Here is a 21,667-nt window from a genome sequence, read left to right on the forward strand (position 1 = left end):
CCCATACCACAAAGGTTTTAACCGTTTGGCTTGCTTAATTGCGGCGCATGTTTCACAATCATGGATAACCTGTGCAATAGAGTCCATGGTTAAATCCACCCCTCGGTCACGAGCCCATCTGTATGTTGCATCTCTTCCTTGATGACCTGAAGTGTCATGAGCCCACCGAGCTAAAAATAGTTCACCTTTGTGTTCCCAGTCCAAATCTATTTGGAACACTTTAGCAGCTTGATCCGCTTGTTGGTTGTTTCGATGTTCCTCAGTTGCCCGACTTTTAGGTACGTGAGCATCTACATGACGTGCCTTCACGACTAGTTTCTCTAGCCGAGCAGCAATATCTTGCCACAATTTAGCAGCCCAAATAGGTTTCCCTTTGCGCTGCCAGTTGCTTTGCTTCCACTGCTTTAACCACCCCCACAAGGCATTTGCCACCATCCATGAGTCAGTATAAAGATACAGCCTTGGCCACTTTTCTCGTTTAGCAATGTCTAAAGCCAGCTGGATGGCTTTTACTTCTGCAAATTGACTTGATTCACCTTGTCCTTCTGTGGCTTCTGTGACTCGTCGTATAGGACTCCATACAGCAGCTTTCCACTTCCGATGCTTTCCTACAAGACGGCAGGATCCATCGGTGAACAGCGCATACTGCTTCTCATCCTCTGGTAGTTCATTATATGGTGGGGCTTCTTCAGCACGTGTCACCTCCTTTTCTGGTGGCATTCCGAAGTCTTTGCCTTCTGGCCAGTCCATGATTACTTCTAAGATTCCTGGGCGATTAGGGTTTCCTATTCGAGCCCTCTGCGTAATTAATGCAATCCATTTACTCCACGTCGCATCAGTTGCATGATGGGTAGTGGGAACCTTACCCTTGAACATCCAGCCTAGTACTGGTAGTCGAGGTGCTAGGAGAAGTTGTGCTTCAGTACCAATTACCTCTGAAGCAGCTCTAACTCCTTCATATGCTGCCAGTATCTCTTTTTCAGTTGGAGTGTAATTGGCCTCGGAGCCCTTGTATCCTCGACTCCAAAATCCTAGGGGTCGACCTCGAGTCTCCCCTGGCACTTTCTGCCAGAGGCTCCAGGTAGGACCATTGTCCCCAGCTGCGGTGTAGAGCACATTTTTAACATCTTGTCCCGTACGGACTGGTCCAAGGGCTACTGCATGCACAATCTCTTGTTTAATCTGTTCAAAAGCCTGTCGTTGTTCAGGGCCCCACTGAAAATCATTCTTCTTTCTGGTCACTTGATAAAGAGGGCGTACAATCTGGCTGTAATCTGGAATATGCATTCTCCAGAAACCCACAACACCTAAGAAGGCTTGTGTTTCCTTTTTGTTAGTTGGTGCGGACATAGCTGTTATTTTGTTGATCACCTCTATCGGGATCTGGCGACGCCCATCTTGCCATTTAATCCCTAAAAACTGGATCTCCCGGGCAGGTCCCTTGACCTTGCCCCTTTTTATGGCAAAACCAGCTTTCAGAAGAATTTGGATTATTTTCTCCCCTTTGTCAAAAACTTCTGCTGCTGTATCACCCCACACAATGATGTCATCAATGTATTGCAAATGTTCTGGAGCTCCACCCTTTTCTAGTGCAGTCTGGATCAGTCCATGGCAAATAGTAGGACTGTGTTTCCACCCCTGGGGCAGTCGATTCCAGGTGTACTGGATACCTCTCCAGGTAAAAGCAAACTGTGGCCTGCACTTTGGTGCCAAAGGAATAGAGAAAAATGCATTAGCAATGTCTATGGTGGCGTACCACTTGGCTCAAACCAGGCCACCTGGACAGTGAAATGTAAGATCAACCAGTGGGTAAATTGAAAGATGATCACCTTTTCTGACGGACAAGCTCACCTTTATCCTTTCAATTGCAGGGTGGTTTTGCTCTCTGCCTGCCTGGCTGCAGCCAACTATTATTTGCTGACTTGGAAATAGATAACCAGATTTTAGAAGCAGAACTCATCCAAGGCAGTTTAGATTCTCAAGAAAAAAATAAAACAGAGGTTTTCAAACTAAGCCTTGGACTTACCTTTCAGATCCTCCTCGCAATACAATGCACGGCATCTGTTAACCTCATGCCGGAATTTCTTTGTTTTAACTGTGCTTAAAAGCACTTTCTGTAGCAGAGATAACAAGGTTTGATTTTAAAATCAAGGCGCTCACACCATTCAACTTTGTACAATTCAGGGATGAAGATTTCTCTGCACTAGAACCCTTCTAAATCCTTTCAGGGAGCTCCATGTCTGTGCAACAGGTAACGCTGTCAGAGAAATTGAGATGGAAAGTGTTCCTTAACTCACATCTTCAGGAAGTCTGAGAGACTTGCTGGTGCAGATGTGTAAGCCAGGGAGTGGTCATACCTGTGTTTAAATTTAGTGTTTTGCTACTTTTTTCTCTGTGAGATAACTCCTGATGCCAACAACTCTCCTGTCGAAGTACTGTAATACAGAGATCTGCAGTGTTTGGCTCAGGGAGTGACTGTTCCACGCCGTTCCCAGAAATCTGTGATTGCAGCCCAGGCTATCTTAGGTTAGGGTTTTAAATTGCACCTCCCAGAGACATTTGGGTGTCTTCCAAGTTTAAATTAGCTTTGCAAGTGTTTTACCAGGGACCCCTTTCTCCTCTGCTGCTTAGACAGTAGCAGCACGGTGTCTCCCAAAAGTCTGGCTCCAGAGTAATCTGTTACACAGCCCAGGGGCAGCAGGGAGTCGTAAAATAGCCAGATGACAGACCCTTGTAAAGTCCATATCGCTGTGTGGGAAAGAAAACAGAGCTTTATAAGCTTATCTCTGTGCTCAGGCCGTCTCTTGGAAGGACAGGGGTTCCTATTAGCCTTGTATTTGTTTTAGAGAAAACTTCCCATAAATCAGTGAAAAAGAAAGCATGTATTCCTGCCTTCATTGGGACAGTTGTTGGAGGACTGTTAAGAGGACAGATATTATTTAGCCTGGTCTCGAAGTTAATGGCATAGCCATAACCTGAAATGAGGTATTAGAAATATTTGTTTCTTTCTGTATTATGTGGCTTGATGAGTTGGAACTCAGCTATAAAACCCAAAGAAACTGTATTTTGGAGGCAGCTTCGTGGGCCTGTGTGATGTTTCAGTGGGGTTTCCCTGTGGCTTTGCCTGGGCTGGTTTCCGAGGGGCTGATGAGATGTGGAAGTGGCTGTTTGCTGCACTCCCCGGCTGCCTGAGCTGTTCCTGGGGACATATTCAGGCTTTGCTGGAGAGTGCACTGCGGTTCGAGCGCTGACCGTGACATAAAGCCTCCCGTTTCTCAAGCTACATGGTGCCACCTTGCTTGTTAGAGCAATGCACTGTTTTAAATGCTAGTGCATGACTTTCCCGAATTACACACAGGCATTTATGCACTCCTGTTACCAGGGTCTGTTGCAGAGGAGGTTGGGCTCTACCCTGCTGCACAGTTTTTCATGTGCAAGGTGCTGGAAAACTCCCCAAAACTTGAATTTCCATTAATTTCTCTCTCAAACTGTTGCTTATGAGAATGCATATATGTCATTTACAGAGAGAAATTTAGCCTGTTCTCTGCATAAGTGTCCCTTCTTCGTGGGGTCTTCACCTGCTGAAACAAATGTTTTCTGCCAGTCAGCTGCAACTCTCAAATAAAGGGTCACTCTCACATCTCATCTCCCTTATATAATCCTTGATTATCTTGTTTTTAAAAGTTTTTGCCATCTTAAATCTCTCAAATCCTTCAATTAGCCTGCCATCTCTCTGAGATCCTCTTAGCAGCGTGTGTCCAATAGCATAATTTAGGGAGCCATGAGGGCAGAGGAATTCCAAAGAGCATCACCGCTCTGTATCAAGAAGCAGAGTTTGGCTGCCAGTAATGCCCTGGCACTGTCAAACTCCCGAGGTTTGAAAAACATCCATCCATGACATTCATAAATAAATGGATTGCAGTAAATCAAACTTATTTGAAAAGGTCTCATTACCATTTGGACGTACAGTCATGCTGGTTTGGTCAGGGTGGAGCCAACCAGCTCCTTGGACCTGTGACATTCCCGTTGTTATTAAGCTTAATCTTTTTTATTTGCACCTTATAGTAAGCAAGTAAGCTGAATTAATAGTGACAAATATCAAATAGCTATCAAATAGCCTTGATTTCTTAAAGGAAGATGTGTATGTACTTTGCAGAGTACACGAACATTAGAAAGCTAACCAAAATGCAGTAAAGGCATGCGTAGTACTTCCCTTGGTCATAACACATTTTGGATCAGGTCCTGAAAGAGTCACTGCTTTTGTTCAGTGTAATGACGTGCTTAACTTTCCCATCACTGATGTTACCCATGTTAAAAATCAAGCATGCAGTGTAGTGCTTTGCAGAATAAAAACGTAATTAATAGGCCTCTTAGTTTGGTGTTATTTTTAGTATATAATGCCAGTCCAAAGACTATACTGCATTTAGTACTTTACAGAGGTACACAGTGGGTTCCCAAAACATGTTTGGTAGTATTGGTATAGGGGAGGCACCTCTACGGCAGCGATTCCAGCCCAGGCAGTGCAGGAGGATGGTCTGGGGAAGAGAAGAGCAGCCATCTGAGAGCACTGCTAACTGCACACGAGGAATAACAGCAGACGGGACAAATGCCTTTGCCGAGAACTACAGCATAACAGGACGGTATTGAACACCGAAGTATCGGCTAATCCATAGTGCCATAAATATGCATCCGCATTAATAAAATATACAGGCCAAATGGCAGGGCTGTCCTTCCGTGCGGAATCGACTCTAAGCTGACAGTGAAGCAAGGACCTGTTTGATGTAATGTGGTGTTGTTTCTTCTCCTGCTGCTCATGCTGTTATTTATCTTCCACTTGCAGCTTCTCGCAGTCAGTGAGCAGAGGCAATTTCTAGCATGCAGAAAAAAAGCTCGTTGAACAGCATCTGTCTCTAAGCTCTTCCTCTGGGGCGGACCCCATCTTTCTTCTTCAGTGTCAGCGAGGTGGCTGGTGGTAGCTTGGGGAGGTCCGAGCAGAGCTGTGGCTGTGCTTGGGAGAGCTGCGTGCCCAGCCTTTGGGTGGGAGAGCTCTGCCTCCACGAGTTTGCCATCAGAAACATAGGCTGGCACCTCACCAGAGCAGCAAAGGACAAGGAGATCACTTCCACATCGATTTACCCATCGTAGCTCACAGCAGTTGTACAGACAGGCTCTCAGCCAGGTTGCAGGTTACCACAGAAACAGCATTCCCCGTTATCACCTATTCCCACGGGAAGGACTGTAGCACTTGTTCTGACTGTTCTTTCAGCTGCTCTTCCCCCTGCAAAAAGAGAAACCTTTGCGTGCTTTCCTTTTTGCCATAGAATTTTAGGAGCATCCACTGCTAAAAGGGTCATGTCCCTGTTTGTAATTAAACGGACAGATTTAGAGCTTGCTGCAAACACTGGTTAGATTATTGTTTTTCAGCATTTTAAGATAAATCTGCATGAATTCATGGGTGACAATCTGAAGGAGATCTCTTCCATCTCTTTACCCCAGGGCTGATGGCCTGTATCTAGGATACAGCAGTAAATCCCACACTCTTCTAATGAGCCCTGCTACTTCTGCAGCACCCGTCTGGGGAGCTTCCCGGTGCTGGGAGAGCTGCGACCTCAAAAGTGACAGGGGGGCATTTGGTGGTGCTCCAGCATTGCTGCCCATCCTCTCTGCTGAGGCCAGGGGTGCCCCGGTGTGGCTGTTATTGCCTCCTGAACCCCTTCCCAGCTTACCATCTCCCGCAGCCCCTCACAGCCCACGTTAACCGCAAGCAGCATTTCGGGATGGTTCGTCCAAGGCGCTCAATGTGGCAGCAGAAAGGTTGTGCTGCCCTTCTTGCCCCTCGCTCCGAGGTGGTGTTTTAACAAATGCTGGCCAAGCCACCTTGTTCCAGGAGCAAATTAACCCACGGCTGCCGCCCTGTGCTCTGCAGCCCCAGCAGCAGCAGTGGGGGTTTCCCTGAGTGGCAGCAATCATGTAGACGAATACACGAGTAATTGTGTAAAAGGGCTACTGGGACAGGAACGTGTTTTCTTTCTCAGCTGCTCTTGCCAGCTCGCAGACATCTCCCCCTCGCAGCGACCAGGCTGTGACAAAGCGATGTCTCTTCATGCCTCACTCGTCTGCCCGAGGGAGCGACTTTTGCTCAGTGTGTTCTTGCTGCAGCTTGTTGGTGCTCGGTGGAAGATACCAGGCTTTGCCTGGTTTCTCTGTCCCCGTGTCCCACTGAGGCGGTGACATACAAAGCCAAAGGGAGAGCTGGCAGGCAATGAGCAACTCAGAGGAACAAACCACAAGTTGTTCACTCCAAACAAGGCAGTTGCAGTGTCTCATAAGGCTTGGGCTCCTCTTAGTCTTTTAGCATCTCATGCCACTGGCCATGTTCAGCGAATGGCAATGGCCATTAAAACGCGTGGGATGCAGGGCTGTCTTTAACTGAAAGCACAACGTGGGACCCATACTTTAAAAGGAGTTTTTAAACTTAGACATATTTTTTTTTAAAGTAGTGCATGACACACTTAAGCTGAGGACATTCTGCACAACAGCTGTGCCAGAGAGATTTGACAATACCAGGATTTGATGTCAATTATAACTGCTAGAAATCTGATTGCAATGGCTGGCAGGTTATCTGTGTAATAATGGGTATGTTATAAAATAGGTTGCTTAGCATCTTTGGGGCTCTCTGCTCTAGTTCTGGGGAAGAAAGCTGTCCTATCTGCCTTTTGCTTCCTTCTCCCTTCCTTTAATTTTTAAGCTTGGGTACACTGACTGATCAGAGGGTCAGAAATACCACAAAATTGGACTGTATTTATCAGAGACACAACTTAAAAGATAGAGAACTTTTGTACAAATGCACAATAGTGAGGCTGAACAGCAGAGACCATTTTACTTTGTCATAACACAAATGGCTGAAAATATCTCACCTCCGTTATGCAACTCAATGGTACAGCCTCTTTTTAAATGTCGTGTTGCAGTTCTGGAAGCGATAGAGAAAAATAAAATTGAAAGGACTCAGTGAAGGGTAATGAAAATTATTAGGGGCACAGAGAACCTTTCATATGAGGAGAGATTTAAAAAGATTAGGCCCGCTTAGTTAAGACAAGAGATGAATAAGCAGAGACATGAGAGAGAGATGTGGGGTAATGAATGGCACAGAAGAGGCACACTGGGTACTTTCATGTGCTGTTTACCAAAATAAAAAGCTGAGAGAAGAAAGCTGTAAAAAAATACGACAAGAAATTTGCTTACGATGAAAAACAACAGACACATTTTAAATATGTTTTCTGCAATGCTGGCTTCACCTGTGGAAGCCACTGTTGCAGGGAACGGAGATAATGAGCTTAGGAAAATTGTGAAAAGGATTGGCTGCTCTGGGGAAAATCATGAGCCTACAGAGAGGAAAAGGGAGTTCTCCTGTAGCTTTGAATGGGAACAGGATTCACCAGCTGGCATGACCCCAAGGCTGCTGAAATGAACCGCCAGCCTCAGTGGGCTCTGGGTATTTATACACTACGCACAGCTGCCCGTGCACTAGGTATGGATAGTCACCTGCTTCAGCTGCCTTCGGTGATGTAAGATGACTCGACTTTTTGTCCAGGTTGAGCAGGCAGGATCTTTCCCAGCATGTTTTCAGGGAGCACATCTTTTCCAACATCCCTGTTTTCAGTAATATCCATGCAGGTCATGTATCGAGGCAGCTCTTGCTTTTCAGTTGGCCGGCTCGGAGGGTAGCTCTTGGTGCTTTGCTCAGCCAGGAGGGTTTAGTTCCTCTGCTTGACTCAGTCAGATGGGAGGGACAATCATCAGAAGTTGTAGCAGACCAAATCCAAGGTCCAGCAAGTTCACTGTCCAAAGATGATAAGTGGCACATACCTAGAGAAGAATATGAGATCAGAGTGTGGAAGTACAGGGGAAAACGTGTAGGATAATTCCATCTCCAATTTTTCAACTCGAGATTGCCTTAGGCAGAGGCTATAGTGTTAACCAGTGCTAACCAGTGTTAACCAGTCCTTGACCAAACCTGGGAGTGCAGTCCATGAATCATGGGGCTTTTTCATGCAATAAAACCTTTGGCTAGACGTTGAGAAAGTTATTCTAATCTTTTTTTTTTTTAAGCCCAAACCCATGCTTTTACACTAGTAGAGAAGATCTCTCTCCAAAGAGTCTTAATTGCAGATTAATATATAGACTTCCCTTTACAGATTTAGAAGCAGTAACTGCACTTCAGTGTGTGTGGAACCCTAAAAATTAAATATGATTAAAAAAACTAAAACAGCTTCTAGGTAATAGTAGGATTGTATTACACATTTTCTCTGTTAGTCAGGTTTAGAGCCCTCAGACAACCTGATGGGCACTTATTGCTTAATGAACCTTCTCAAGTTTCACAAAACAGGCAGTGTTTAAAGACTAGTTTCTTCCTTTTATCATATTAGAATTTCACTGATTTTGAGCTAGGACTGGCAAGTCTGGTGCCCTAAATCCACCAAAATTTAAAAAAGGGTAGGTACAAGCATTAGAAGGTATTAAAATATTTATAGAGGACTTAATCATTCAGGAAAATGCAGAGGTTTTCCTGTACCATGCTTCCAGGATCGTCAGGGATGCACATGTTCAGTGCAGCTCAGCACTGATGCAGAAGAGAAGCATTTGGGGGCAAAGTGGATCTTCTCTTTTTCTTATTCATACCAAGTAAATTATGTCTCAGAACTTTGTGGGCCGGATTAGGAAAGGGGCCTGTGTTTGACATCTGTGAGGTGTTCTCCTGGGCATCTTGCAAAACTTTTAAACCACATTACAGGCTTTCTCTAACGGGATTGATTTCCTCTGCAGTAATCAGAAGAGTGTCTTCTTTCTGTATGTAGCGTGCGTTAGTTCTCTTGCCTCAATTAAGGAGTGCTTTGGTTAATCAACACAGTCATAAAAGTGAAGCATCACCAAAAGACGGGGGAACAATAACATGATCATGCATAGTTCCTATCTCAATTAGATTTCAGCACTGTTTACAGACACTGAGTCTTTTTCCCTGGTGTCATCAGGCAGTACATCCATTCCATGGGCAGAGCATGCTGAGAGGTGACGCACCAAGCTTTAAATAGGTATTTACTGATGTGCCTAAATGCCACTTAAAAATCTGGGCAAAGATGACTTGGACAAGTTTTCACAACTGAGTCACTGATAAGGCTAGAAAAAGAATAATGAACAAAACTTAAACCTCTAAATCTCTGTATTTGTAATTAATATGTTTTCTGCTTCAGTTTACTGTGTGCATTTTTTCCCTGAGTTTGTGCATTTGATTTGCTGTGCAAAGGAACAATGTCAAGGGAATAATTACAGGATCTTTTCAATGCTTGTCTCATAGATTCAGAGAATACCTAGTGACAACCTGAAATCTTACTCTGGAGATGCTGGATATCCAGCTGCCTCCTTGGGCTCCATTTTACTTTTTCTGAAAGCTTTGTCCTGAATAAATTTACACGCTACTGACAGTTTGTGTTTCACTTGATGAAGTCCTGCTTATTGCACTATCACAGGCAATTCCATGCTATGGATTTGTTTGGGATCACCTTCCAGGAAAATTGTGCCTTCCTATCACTCCTGCCAGTAAGTAGGTTTCCTGATGAAAGCAATTAGTGTATCTTTTCTATATAATTTTTGATCTAATTTTCTCCCTTGCATGGTTGCCTGGCTGGTACACATGCCTTCAGACTGTAGTGAACTCAGGGGTAATTACAGCCTTCTACAAATTCCTGTTCAGCAGTAGTTTTTTTGTTCAAGCAGCAGTTAGTTCAGCTTTAAAGCACCTCCTGAGGGCTTTGCGCTACCTCTGATGTCTCTAGAAGAACTCACCTGGAAGAGGCGTAGCTGAAAAGAAGCTCTGCACTGCACTGATATAGCATCTGTCTTCAAAAGCCCGCACAGCTTTTTGATGAGCCTGTCTTTTGCTGTGACTGGCGACTGTTGTATACAGTCACAATTACATGGTCAGTCTGCCTAATTACAGTCCTACAAGACCTGGACATATTCCTATATTGTGAGTTGCTCCCACTGAAATCACTAGGATTCCTCAAAATAAGCAAATTTAAGCAAAATCAACAATATTGTGGGATTGGAACCTATCTGTGGGAACTGTAATATATCTGATACAGAATAAATTGCTTCAAGATAATTGTAAGTTTCCATTCCTACAGCAAACAGCTTTTGGTGGCTTCACGACATACCCGTTTCTTCAGAGAGTCTTCTCATACGGGTGATCTAAAAACTGTTATTTCTGATAACGTTAAAGTTGAAGCATTCACATCTTGTGCTGTTGATATCACTGCACATTACAGGGTGATGATCCAGAGGATACACCCTGGAACTTCACATGCCAAGATGGAGAAAATCAATCTCTGTTAATAAAAAAAGGCAGGGTCAGTGGCGCAGAAAATCACTACTCTGGAGCCTTTAAAGAGGCTCCTTCAAAAATTCATGATTATAGAATGGAATCCTGGGCTACATTATAGTCCTGAAAGAAATCAGGATATGGAGAAAAAAAAACACAATTTCCATTAAGTGGAGAAAATAAAGAATAAATCCCATACGCAGAGTCATTGATCACATGGAACATAATTGTACGCTCAGTATGTAAGAACATTTTGTAAGTTTCCCAAGTACCCAGTACTTTCCCCAAATACTTTTCAAAGTTAATTTTTCTTTTCTTGTTTGTTTATTCATGTCCCTAGCACTAAATCCATCTGAATAAAATTTCTGACTGCTGTAGGGTAGCTGCAGGACATTCAACTTATGGTGATATACAAACTCAGTATTGACCTAATGACTTAAACTTACTAATCCGTAAATTATTTGGTGATGTCCCCTGTTGATGGTACCCACGATGCACAGTAAGAAATAAATAGAGAGAGCAAGCGTCTCTGCCCTCCTTATGTGCACTGTGCCTACAGCCATCCTGATGAGAGGCTTCTATAACACGACAGAAACTTGAAGACACTAAAAACCTTTCTTCAAAGCAGTTTTCCCATTTTCTGTCCATGGGAAGTCTGAATTCCTGCATCACAATCATTTGGGGGCCAGAATAATTAATATCCAGTCCTGCAGTGTAGGTGGGTGAGATGGCTGACAATTTGAATGGTCTTTGGCTTGAAACATGGCTTTTGCACAATTAGAGCAGGAAGAATTCCACCTTTGCTTTTACAGTATTTTAGCTTTCAGCCTTGGCAGACCCGTAATGCACTATTTGTATGGAAGAGACTGGATTATTTTAGATGTAATCTAGCCAGCTGCCTGGAAATTCAGCTTCTCTAAGTGTATGCTACGAGGCCTTTTTACCATATTATCATACACCAAATTATTCTTTTTAATTATTTTTCACATATTTAATGCAGCTGCAGATCTGTTCGTGAAGGAACATTTCAGTAGTTCAGCTGATCAGCTCAAAAGCAAGCAGCAGCTCCTGACAGTTCATCTTCTTGCTTACTTAAGCATGGCTGAGTCATGACTACAGTGAATCCAGCACTTTCTTTAACTTTTATTTATTCATTCATTCATTCATTTATTCATTCATTGTTAGGGTGCATGTGTGAGGGGCTTGGGTGAGCGCAATTTACTGTCATGTAGGTGCCATCGTCCCTGACTTCTGGGGTAAGCTGAGACTGAAATACTGTTTCACACCAATGCCTATTTTTCATCTGTTTTGTGTAACAATACATTCATAACATTGGACTTCTCAAAACTCATTCAAATTATTTTCATTGCAAAAATGGACAAAGAGGACAGCTGACAGGAAAAACTGGTCTTAGAATTCAACACGTTTACATTTATACATTTTCAATAGGATAGACTATATGAGCTGGAAAAAGATCAGTTTTAATTGGGGCACTCAGTCCTCTCCCAACTTTAACTTACACTTCCTCAGTAAATTATTAAAGATTTTGCCAGCAAAGATAACAGAATGGCCATTTTGCACTTGCTGCTCTGCACTGTATTTTGAACTGATGTGCTGATAGTAGCCTTGTCCATACCCAGCTGGGTTGGCACGTGGACTTGCCAAGCTCAGAAAAGTACATTTTAATTGTAATACCCCCAAATCAGGAGCACATTTGCTAGCATTCCTCATTCAGAGCTTCCTTTTGCAGTTCTCCTCCGATACTCTTCTTTTAATAAGGAAGACACACACTGGATTAAACTAAAGGCAAGTGATGGGTGGGAACAAACACTTGCAAAAGGTAAGCAGCTTTCAGGAGCGAGCAGAGCACTTCAGCTACTGCAAACAGCTCATGTGGGATCAACTTTTATTTGGCAAGGAGGAGCCTTTCCCACTGTCCAGCACCTTTCTGAAGCTGCAGCCGTAGCTGAGGAATTAAGCAGATGTCAGTCAAGACAAAGGAGTGTGATTCTGTGCCAAGCCACTCGGGTGAATGAGGTGGTCTGCTTCAGTGCCAGAAAAGTTGGGAGGAAATTTGGCATGGTAACTGTGCACGTTATAGAGAGGTGTCTTTGTTTCCGTGCTCTGCTGTTTGTCGTGAGAAATCACCGCCATGGTGGTTATTGCTGAATTGCAGGATGCTCCAGGGAGGGGATTGCTGGCTGTGATGCTCATGGGAGATGGCTGGTGTGCACCATCAGGCCGGTGTCTGGCTGTACATGGGCTCAACTGCAAACTCACACACAGCTTGTTATCACAAGCCTCACAGCCAAGGGAAAAATCAGGGGTGAAGGAGTTTTTTAGTGTCTTTCTTTCCGTCTCCCCACTGTTTCTGTCCCTCTGTTTCAAGGGACTCTGCGGGCTGCTGGCTTCTGCTGCTCATAGTAAGGTTAACTTGCTCCCTAAGAGAGACAGAGTAAATGCTGTGGTTCTGTTTTCAATCTGACCCTCTGTTGCTGTGTACAAGCAGGCCTTTTGTTCCCAAAACAGCTCCAAATTACTGTACAGAAACCATAATCTTCCGATGGGAGCACTGTAGTTTTCCATTTTGCTGCTAATTGGATGATACATTTGCAATAGTCTTTCTTAACATGGCTAGTGCTGGGCAGGGAACAGTGATAGGAGGCTTTTATTTAGAAATCTTGGGAGAATGTAGTGACTGTTCCCGTTTGACAGCAATTGAAACCAATCGTCAATTAACTAAATAACAGCCAATTAGCTTGAAGGAAAAAAAGAAGAAAATTGCTTACTTCACATTCTTTGTTGAAGCAAACACCAGTCGGAGGATGGGAGGTTTTTTCTTTCTCTTATGAGTAGACAAAATGGCAAAAGATGTGCACAAAATGCACAGTGGTTTTTTTAAATATCGTCTTTTTCTCACACAATAATATTTGAGAAACTAGATAAGAACATCTTAAGCTCCTGAGACATTTAATTTCCTTTGATTTTTCAAAAATCACAATTACAATCATTGCACAAGCACAATTTTTCCTCCTTTCTTTCACGCCATTGTAGGATACTTTAAGCACAAGGGCAGCTCCGCTGAAGCTGGCTGCCTTCACAAGGAAAGTCCAGCAAACGCTGGCTGCTGTGTGGTGCAATGGCAGGCAGGACTGTGATATTAACATTTGCATCACCAGACCAAGCCCTTCCTCTTCCATATTTTATGGACTTTTAGGGGTCCATAAGTGAGACGTCGTCAGAATTTTTAATGTTAAAAAACCTGAAGCACCCAGAGGCATTAGGAAGCATCTGAGTGGTGCTGTCAGGACTCACATTTTGGTCTTAGGTGCCTCCAAGGCTTGTGTTTCATGTCTGCATCCTTTTTTGAATCTGGGCGATAGTGCCAAAAGGTATTGATTGAGTCAAGACTATTGCACAGTGAAAGCCAGTCACACCACTGGCAGGAAGAAAAAGTCTCTCTCCTGGATTATTGCTCTTTATTTTAACTGTTAGCCCAATACCATCTCCCCAAAAGAAGCAGTGCAATTCAACATGTGGGCTAAAGCCTGATCCTATACGCTTTTACCTGTGGTACCACTTAACTCTTGCCAGTCCCAGAGCAGAGGCTGATGTCTGCATGGGTCTCTGACAGCTGGGCTTTCAGCGGATGATACACTGGGCAGAGAAACAGCAGCTGCTACAAGCTAACTTAATATTGCTGGGTAAGAGATGACCATTTACTCACGGCATCCTGGCTTTGAATTTTTATGGCACTTTCCTCAGAAGCAGTTAAGGCCAGCAGTTAATGCACAAAGGCATTGCGTGGCCTCACTTCTCGCCTGTGGGGCTGGACCACAGCTGGTCCCTTGGGGTTGACATCAGGGCTGCGCCTGCCTAATGTCCATTAGTTGCATCAATCAATAATTCTTCACTTAAGACTTTTTACTCATTGTTCAAAAAGATTTTATTATGCTACTTTGAGCTGCTCACAGCGTCATTTCATGGGTTTCAAAGTGTGTTACTCTTCTGTTAATACTTTTAGGGCCTGTGTTTCATAATTGGATAGTGGGGGGTGAGAGTTATGTCTTTTAACTGTCGGGAAAGCAATGAATATTGGATGCTTTTTCATTAGCTGATGTGAGATTCAGCACTGCACATATTGATCTGTTACTTTCTTACAGGAACATTTTACACCTGAATGTAAATTCAAAGAATCAGTATTTGAAAACTACTACGTGACGTATTCTTCAATGATCTACAGACAGCAACAGTCTGGCCGGGGTTGGTATTTGGGTCTTAACAAAGAAGGAGAAATAATGAAAGGAAACCACGTGAAGAAAAATAAACCTGCAGCACACTTTCTTCCAAAACCATTAAAAGGTAATTGCTTGGGTTTGCTCCATCTATCTGAACTGAGATTACCTTGTGTCAGAGATGTTTAATTGCTGTGCATACACAGTTGAAGGGTTCAGCTACTTCTGTAACAGGAGTATCGTGTTCTGTAACACACTTTTATTCTAACCAGAGCTGCTTTTTTTAGGTTTCTCTACGTTACCTCTGCATTTCTCTAATCTAACCAAACACGCATATTAGTTTCTTTGTGGCCAGAGTCCACAGGGTCTCCATTATAGATAATGAAGGCTCTACCTGGAATGGCTCAAATATCTGGTCACAGGCCATCAGCGACTTGCTGTATAGCTTGTCAATCTGCGCTTTATGTTACAGGATGTTTGTTTGTCTGGTTTTGCCTGAGATAAAGCTCTAATGTGTGGTGCTTATTAAACTGTGATTAATGTGGCATCAGCATGTGATATTAAAGGTAATAATGCATGTGGCATATGTGTACCACTGTGTATTAAAGGCCAGGACCTAGACCCATCCCAGTTACCTGAAGCATCTGAATCAGGACTGTGGTCAGACTTGGCTTCATCTTTGGTCAACGCAAAGAGGGAGATCTCAGTCGATGCATGGAGGTGCTCCTTTTCGCCAGAAGAACAAACTTCCATATGCTCTTTCCTTAAGAGGAATGAAGCCCTTTACTTCTGGGCTATGGTCTTATAAGTAGCCTTTTAAGGCAGTGTCATTTTGAAATCAGAGGGGGTATCTCAAAGGTGCATAGCCCTGGGTGCATGCTGGACTAGTTTGGCAGTCTACATTTAGGACTAGGTTTTAGGCAACTGATGTCGAGGTTTATCCTCACTTCTAATGTGTGAAAACAAAGGAAACAGAAGACTGAAAATCCATTTTTGCACTCACCTGCTTAGGCTACATATACAAGCAACAGGTCAAATCACAGCTGTCAACAGTGCTACTTCACCATTAGTAAGGAAATGTTGATTTATAGCAGCTTCCATCTATCTTGCAGAGTTTTGTAAGTGCAGCGGGTAGGTGGGTGATTTAACTGGGAGAGGGAGGGAGCTGTGGTTTTCCCCTTCTCTAAAATGTCATTCCCCTGAAGAGGAGCTCAGAGGTTCTTAGGGAGTGTTTGAAATGGAAGAGCTCTCCTTGCTATGTTTCCTTCATTCACTCCTTACATTGCATATTGTTGAATGAAAAATCCCGTTTTGCAGACAGACTTTGCACCACCAGACCGAGTAGCCCATAACGCGTGCTGATGTGCTCCCTCTCTTTTGCTTTGCAGTGGCCATGTACAAAGAGCCTTCTCTCCACGATCTCACAGAGTTCTCAAGATCTGGAAGTGGGACCCCAACAAAGAGCAGAAGTGTTTCAGGAGTGCTAAATGGGGGTAAATCCATGAGCCAAAACGAGTCAACGTAGCCAGGTTCAGGCAAGCCAAGTGCTCTCTAAACAGAACCTTACCTCTGGATGCAGTTGAATTCTTACTAGCAGTCTCTCATCCAAACATTCAATTGCCCAGGACAAGCCACTGAACTTGCATAGGTCACTCGTTTATCAGCCATTAGATCTACTGGTTGTCAAAGGATGTAGCCCAATAATGTAGAATATGCTTGTGCATATCACAAGGCACTTGGATAGCCAGCAAACATAACTGCGGAATAAATCTTGGAGAAGAAATGTCCAGCTCTTTCTCTCTCTCTCTTTTTCTCTCTTTCTTTCTCTCTCTCTCCTATGCTTTGTGGAATACGAAACAAAAACATTTCACAGCATTCACTGCTGATAAGAATTTGCTTTACAACTCAGAAAAAGACCACTTTTGCTCTTCAACGGAAATTTTAATGCTTGTATGTTTTATAGGGGCAAACAAAAAACAAATATGTAAACTCTGTTGTTTCCTTGGCTTACCGTTTTATATCTAAGGCTTGATAAAAAAATGTATCCTTTAATTTGGAATAGTGCAACTTTTTGATTTCTGAACTCCAATGGGTCTTTAAAGCTATGTCTTTAAAAAAATAATTAAAAATTCAGGGTTGGAACTGAGAGTTGGTGTCTCAGGCTCAAGCAAACAGTGTTCTTGTGGTTTTAAACACAATGAAATATAAATTTTTATAGATTTGTAGTTTCTGGTAAAGTTCTTGTGCTAACCCCAGTCTGTAGGAACTGAGTTGTTTTGTTATCCCAAGTGGAAGTTCACAGAAAGGGATAAAATTATCCTCCAGTGTAGATTTCTCTTAATTCCATTTTGTGTGTCATGTTAAACTATTGTTGTGGCTTCTTTTCTAAAGACAGAAACTGTGGAATTAAGGTGACTTAATTTTTTATAAGAAACGTCTTATTTGTAAAAGTCCTTCTTTCACTGTAACGGGCACGTGAATATTGTGTAGGAGGAAGCGTTAGGACAGGTTACCCCTAAACAACATATACTTATACATGCTATTGGAAACAATTGTTTAAAAAAATGTAGTTAGGTTTCCATTTAGGTCATCATGTCTGTTGCATGGGAGAAAGTTGGAATATTGGCATAGAGTTGCATGATGTGTAAGATTTTGTGCATTAATCATCGTTGGATTCTGTGCTCCAAAACTGACATAGTTCTGTACAGGCAGCTTTCTGCCTGGTACGAAAGAGTTGTTTATTATTTGTTGTATACACAACCATGCACTGAATAAACTATTTATATTAAGATGTACTTTTTAAAAAAGCTTGTTTGATTATATGATGTACATCCATGACTAATTTCAAGGGAAAGGGTTGGCAGTTAAATTATGAAGTTATGAAAGATGCTGTAATTAATGTTCAAAACCTTTCTGTGTAATGGGTTATTCCCCTGTAATGCTGTACACTGTACAACTGAGAACATGTTCTTTCTTTTGGATATTGTTAGAACTGGTCTTATGTGCCCAGCCGAGATACTCAAAACATAGTGACTATTAAGTGCCACAAAGTCTTGGTAACGGCCCCTCTGCTGTGCGCTGCTGGAGCGCCAGTGAATTGTGCTCCTCTGCTGTGAGCTCCTCCAGCTTCTGTGTGTCGGCCCTCCCTGTTAGACTTCCCTTAGTGCAGCCACGTACCGCTACCTCGCAGCACATCTCCCCAGAGCCCTTGGTACAGGGGTCCCAAAATGATCTGGTAAGTCAAGCGCTGCTTGTGCCCGGGTGGCACCCTGAGGATGCTCGGCGTTTGCTGTGTGTCACTGCAGGTCAGCTTTAGCTGGTCTCGAGGAGAAAGGCTCCCATGCCTCCTGCCTTTGTGCACATGCTCTGGAGAGAAAACATCCTTCTCTCCTGCCTTTTCTATCCAAAAACATCAGTGAGAACTTTTCTCATCTACAACATCCAAGCAGCTCTGACAGGTGAGCCTCACTCATCACGGTGTTTGAAGAAGTCCTAGGAGGAACAAGTTTTCACCATGGGTGGCTGCAGAACCAGTTTTAGAAGGGAATAACGGAAATGGAGGCAAAAAGCTACCTATAAATGTTAGCCTGAAATTAAAATCAGGTATTCTGCTTTCTGCTATGTGTGCCTCCCACTTGACCAAGCTGGAATTACACCTCAGACCAGGCTGGGACAATGGGGGTTCTTTTAAGGCTGGGACTAAGAGAGGAGGAAAGGAGATTATGTTTCAGCTCAAACCCCCAGATTTGTTTTGTGGCAAATAGTAGGCAAAGAGCTCTGGCTTGCTGAGCTCCCATATTGGAGCAGGGTGTTGCCCTTACCAAATACCACCATCTTGCCGTCCTTCAGAGGGCCTGGGGGTCCTCAGCTCACCTCTTCCCAAAGGTGAAGAAGGTGGGAGCACAACCAATGACATAGAAATAGTTAAAATTTGAAGATGTGGCCGTGATTGATTGCTCCAGAGGTTTTGATAACTCAGGGGGTCTGGAGCATCCATTTCCTTCAACTGAGTGTGGTATGCCCTTGTGGAACACTTTCCTTAACCCTTCCAACCCCAAACATCAAATTTATTGGGGTGCATGTTCCAAAAAAGAAGCCGAGTGCCTTAGGAACATAAAACCTGATTAAAAAATAGACATATTTGTGGCAAAGCTAGTTCAATGCTGAGCATTTACCATCCTAAAGCCAACTGGAGGTCTGCTGCTTTGCTTTTTAGCTGCAGTCTTACTGTTATTCCCCATCCCAAGAACCTCCAACTTTGAAGGTCATCTGCTGTGAAAGAAAAATGCTCATCTCACAAATTGTCCCTTCTGAGGTCTGTAGTCTGACCCATCTTTCCTACTGACGTTAGCATCAGCTGTGAGCATTCACTGCCAAGTCCCTAGTTTCAAAGGTTTCTAATATACCAAGCCAACAAAGGCCACTCTTGGATTGAGATGAGAAGAGAGATATGGTGATAGATGAACCATAAACAGCTGTTTCTGACAATTATGTTAAATTTCTGGCAAACTTGACAATAGTTTTTCCTTCAGATCATTGTGGACTGAAAGGGGAATACTCTTGATAAGAGTCCTCATAGTAGACAAAAGCTCATGTACACTATGAGCAAAGTGGGGGATTATGCCCAGTGTCTTATGTGTAGTCTCTGGAGCCATAGACTGGGATTTAATAAGGAGAAATAGTTAAATGTGCCTTTGCAGACAGTGAAGTGAAGGTGATATTCTGACCCAGCCAGAGTCCCTTGAGTAGACAAGAATGTGACTTCAGCAGAGGACCAGATTAAGGAGCCAGACTCCAGAGTATTCATTTATCCTTCAGCACCCATAAATTAGAAAGTTAAACAGATGACTCCTGGATAATACTTTCCTTTAAGAAATCTGCTAGATGTTGGAAAAATGTCTGTATTGACGGTTGTCTATCAAAAGAAAACTTACAGTCACTGGTCAACCCACTTTGCTCTGCCACATGTACAGTGGCAGAGTACAGTTAAGATGCACACCTGGAATAAAGACAAAGCCCAGAGGCTGGTATGAAACCAAGCCCTACGCTGGCTGTGAACCACTAATCATCTGCAGAAGGCTTGGTCTCAGGCCCTTCTGTTGTTGACAATGTGATGGCTGATGCCTTTCATCTGCCATTTCTCTTCTCCCTGCCTCTCCAGCAATGCTGCCCACACTCTGTGCAGCATACCATGGGCCTGGAGTTGTCTCAGGAGGTGCAAAACTGGCACAGCAGCTTTCTGATGCACCTGGGCTTCACTGGGCAAAGCCCTGAACCACCGTAGGGGTTGTGCAGAGACCTTATGAAAGGCTGACAAATACTACCTGCCAACACAAAAGAAAACAGGTCACCCATGAAATTGGGAGGAATAATGCTAGGAGCACAACTATTACGAGGCAAAAAATGCTGCCTTTTTTTTGTGATCCACCTGTCAGAGCTGCTTTCTTGGAGGTCTCTGCAGGGGGCTCAGGCATTGCATGCTTGGCCTGGTTTTGGGGTGAGGGAGGGTGGGAAGAACTCTTCTCTGTATCACAGAGACCTTTCTGGTTTCTTTTTTCTTTTGATTTATCTCATGCTACCTCATAGCATGGTTGTATCTCCATAACCACTTGCTCAGCCATGTTCATCGCTGGCACGATGGAAGACAATTCCCTACTTGGGGAAAAATATCTCCAAGTTACCCCAGGGAAGAACGGTGCCCCTTCTGCAGCATCATGTGGTTTCCAGCCCACGGGTCAGGTTTTCCAGTGGGATAAAGACGGTGTAACAAGCTCAGGGATGCTGTGGTATACCAGGCCTCTCCCCAGCTGAGCACCAGCACGAGACCCAGGTCTGGCAGAGCTCTGCTGTGTCTTGAGTATCTTTGCATGGAGACTGAAGCCAGCTCTAATGGGTTTAAATGTCTCCCTGATGTAGCCGTGACCAGGACACTTTTGCAGGACAGAATCTGTACGTAACAACCTCCTATCTTCTAATAAATAATTCTCTCTAAAACAGACTCCCTCTTGTCTGGGCTCTGAATTTTATCACTGCAGGTGTTTAAGGGTTTTCCACTCCAGCACTGGTGCATTACACCATTAGCTTTCCTTGGCATATAGACCCTTATGTGCTAACATTGTCCTGTTTCTTATGTCTTCCTGAATCAGAGAGGGGCAACTTGAGTGGTCAAGACAAGGCCATCACAGGTGGATCCTTCAGGTGCTGTAGCCTCACCATGGGCCATGGAGGATCCAGAAAGTGCAACGCATTTTATCAGCTCAGGGAATGGCTACTCTAAATATTGGAGCTCAGTTTCCTGCATGGTGTAAGATCAAGACAAAAACCATCACAGTTTTTGTCTGACTTTGGTTCAGCAAAAATGACAGAATAGCAGAAAGCCTACTTAAAATAAATTTGTTTCTTGGGAAAAAGCTTTACCATGCAATTTACCCTGAAAAACACCAGCTTTGGCCTTTTTTTAGCTCTTTTGGAGGCAAATGTTTTTGACAACTTAAAGTTCCCAATTTAGAGCATGGGATAAATTTTTTAGAAATTCTCTTCCCTGGCATGAGGGAGTAGAACTGTGGGGTTCTGCTCTTTCCTGGCAGGTTGGCAGCATGGTTCATTCCTTTTGGAGAGCAGGGTCCTGAAACAAGCTGGATTTGCTTGTGCATGATGGCTTTTGTTGTGGATCAGCTTCAGTTGCAGAGCTTTGGGAACATGCCACATCAGTTTGGGGGGCACTCAATCACCCTACCCTTCTGCAGCTCCTCTCATGGGGAAGTTTAAATATTAAAGGAAACCCAAATTTGAAACATGTTTTACATTAGTCAGAGAAATTGAAGTAATAAATTATTCCATCTCATCAGGAACAGGAAGACAGTTTATAGGATTCTCCTCAAGATCATTATTAACGATTTGGAAGTTAAGATTCTTAAATACCACATAAAGAAAATTACTTTCAAGCTCCCATAGTCCTAATTTTTTCACACCATCTGTTTTGCATTTCTCACCTAAATTCAACAACTGGAGGGGCAGGATGAATGCTTTCATTTCCCATTGGTTTCTCAACATGGTA

At 43.4% G+C, this 21,667-nt stretch overlaps 1 protein-coding gene across 8 annotated transcripts in view; it reads left to right on the plus strand.

Moving 5' to 3' along the window:
* Positions 1–20,608, plus strand: part of FGF13 (fibroblast growth factor 13) — a 258,524-nt gene extending 237,916 nt beyond the window's left edge. For all 8 annotated transcript variants that reach the window (XM_068411864.1, XM_068411868.1, XM_068411867.1 and 5 more), the window contains 2 exons: positions 14,539–14,737; positions 15,999–20,608. In XM_068411864.1, the coding sequence (XP_068267965.1) occupies positions 14,539–14,737; positions 15,999–16,135 (336 nt within the window). In that variant the 3' untranslated portion in view covers positions 16,136–20,608. The remainder of the gene's footprint in view (positions 1–14,538; positions 14,738–15,998) is intronic.
* The last annotated feature ends 1,059 nt before the right edge of the window (positions 20,609–21,667 follow it).

This window comes from Nyctibius grandis, chromosome 13, assembly GCF_013368605.1.
Source record: "Nyctibius grandis isolate bNycGra1 chromosome 13, bNycGra1.pri, whole genome shotgun sequence".
Taxonomy (NCBI): domain Eukaryota; kingdom Metazoa; phylum Chordata; class Aves; order Nyctibiiformes; family Nyctibiidae; genus Nyctibius; species Nyctibius grandis.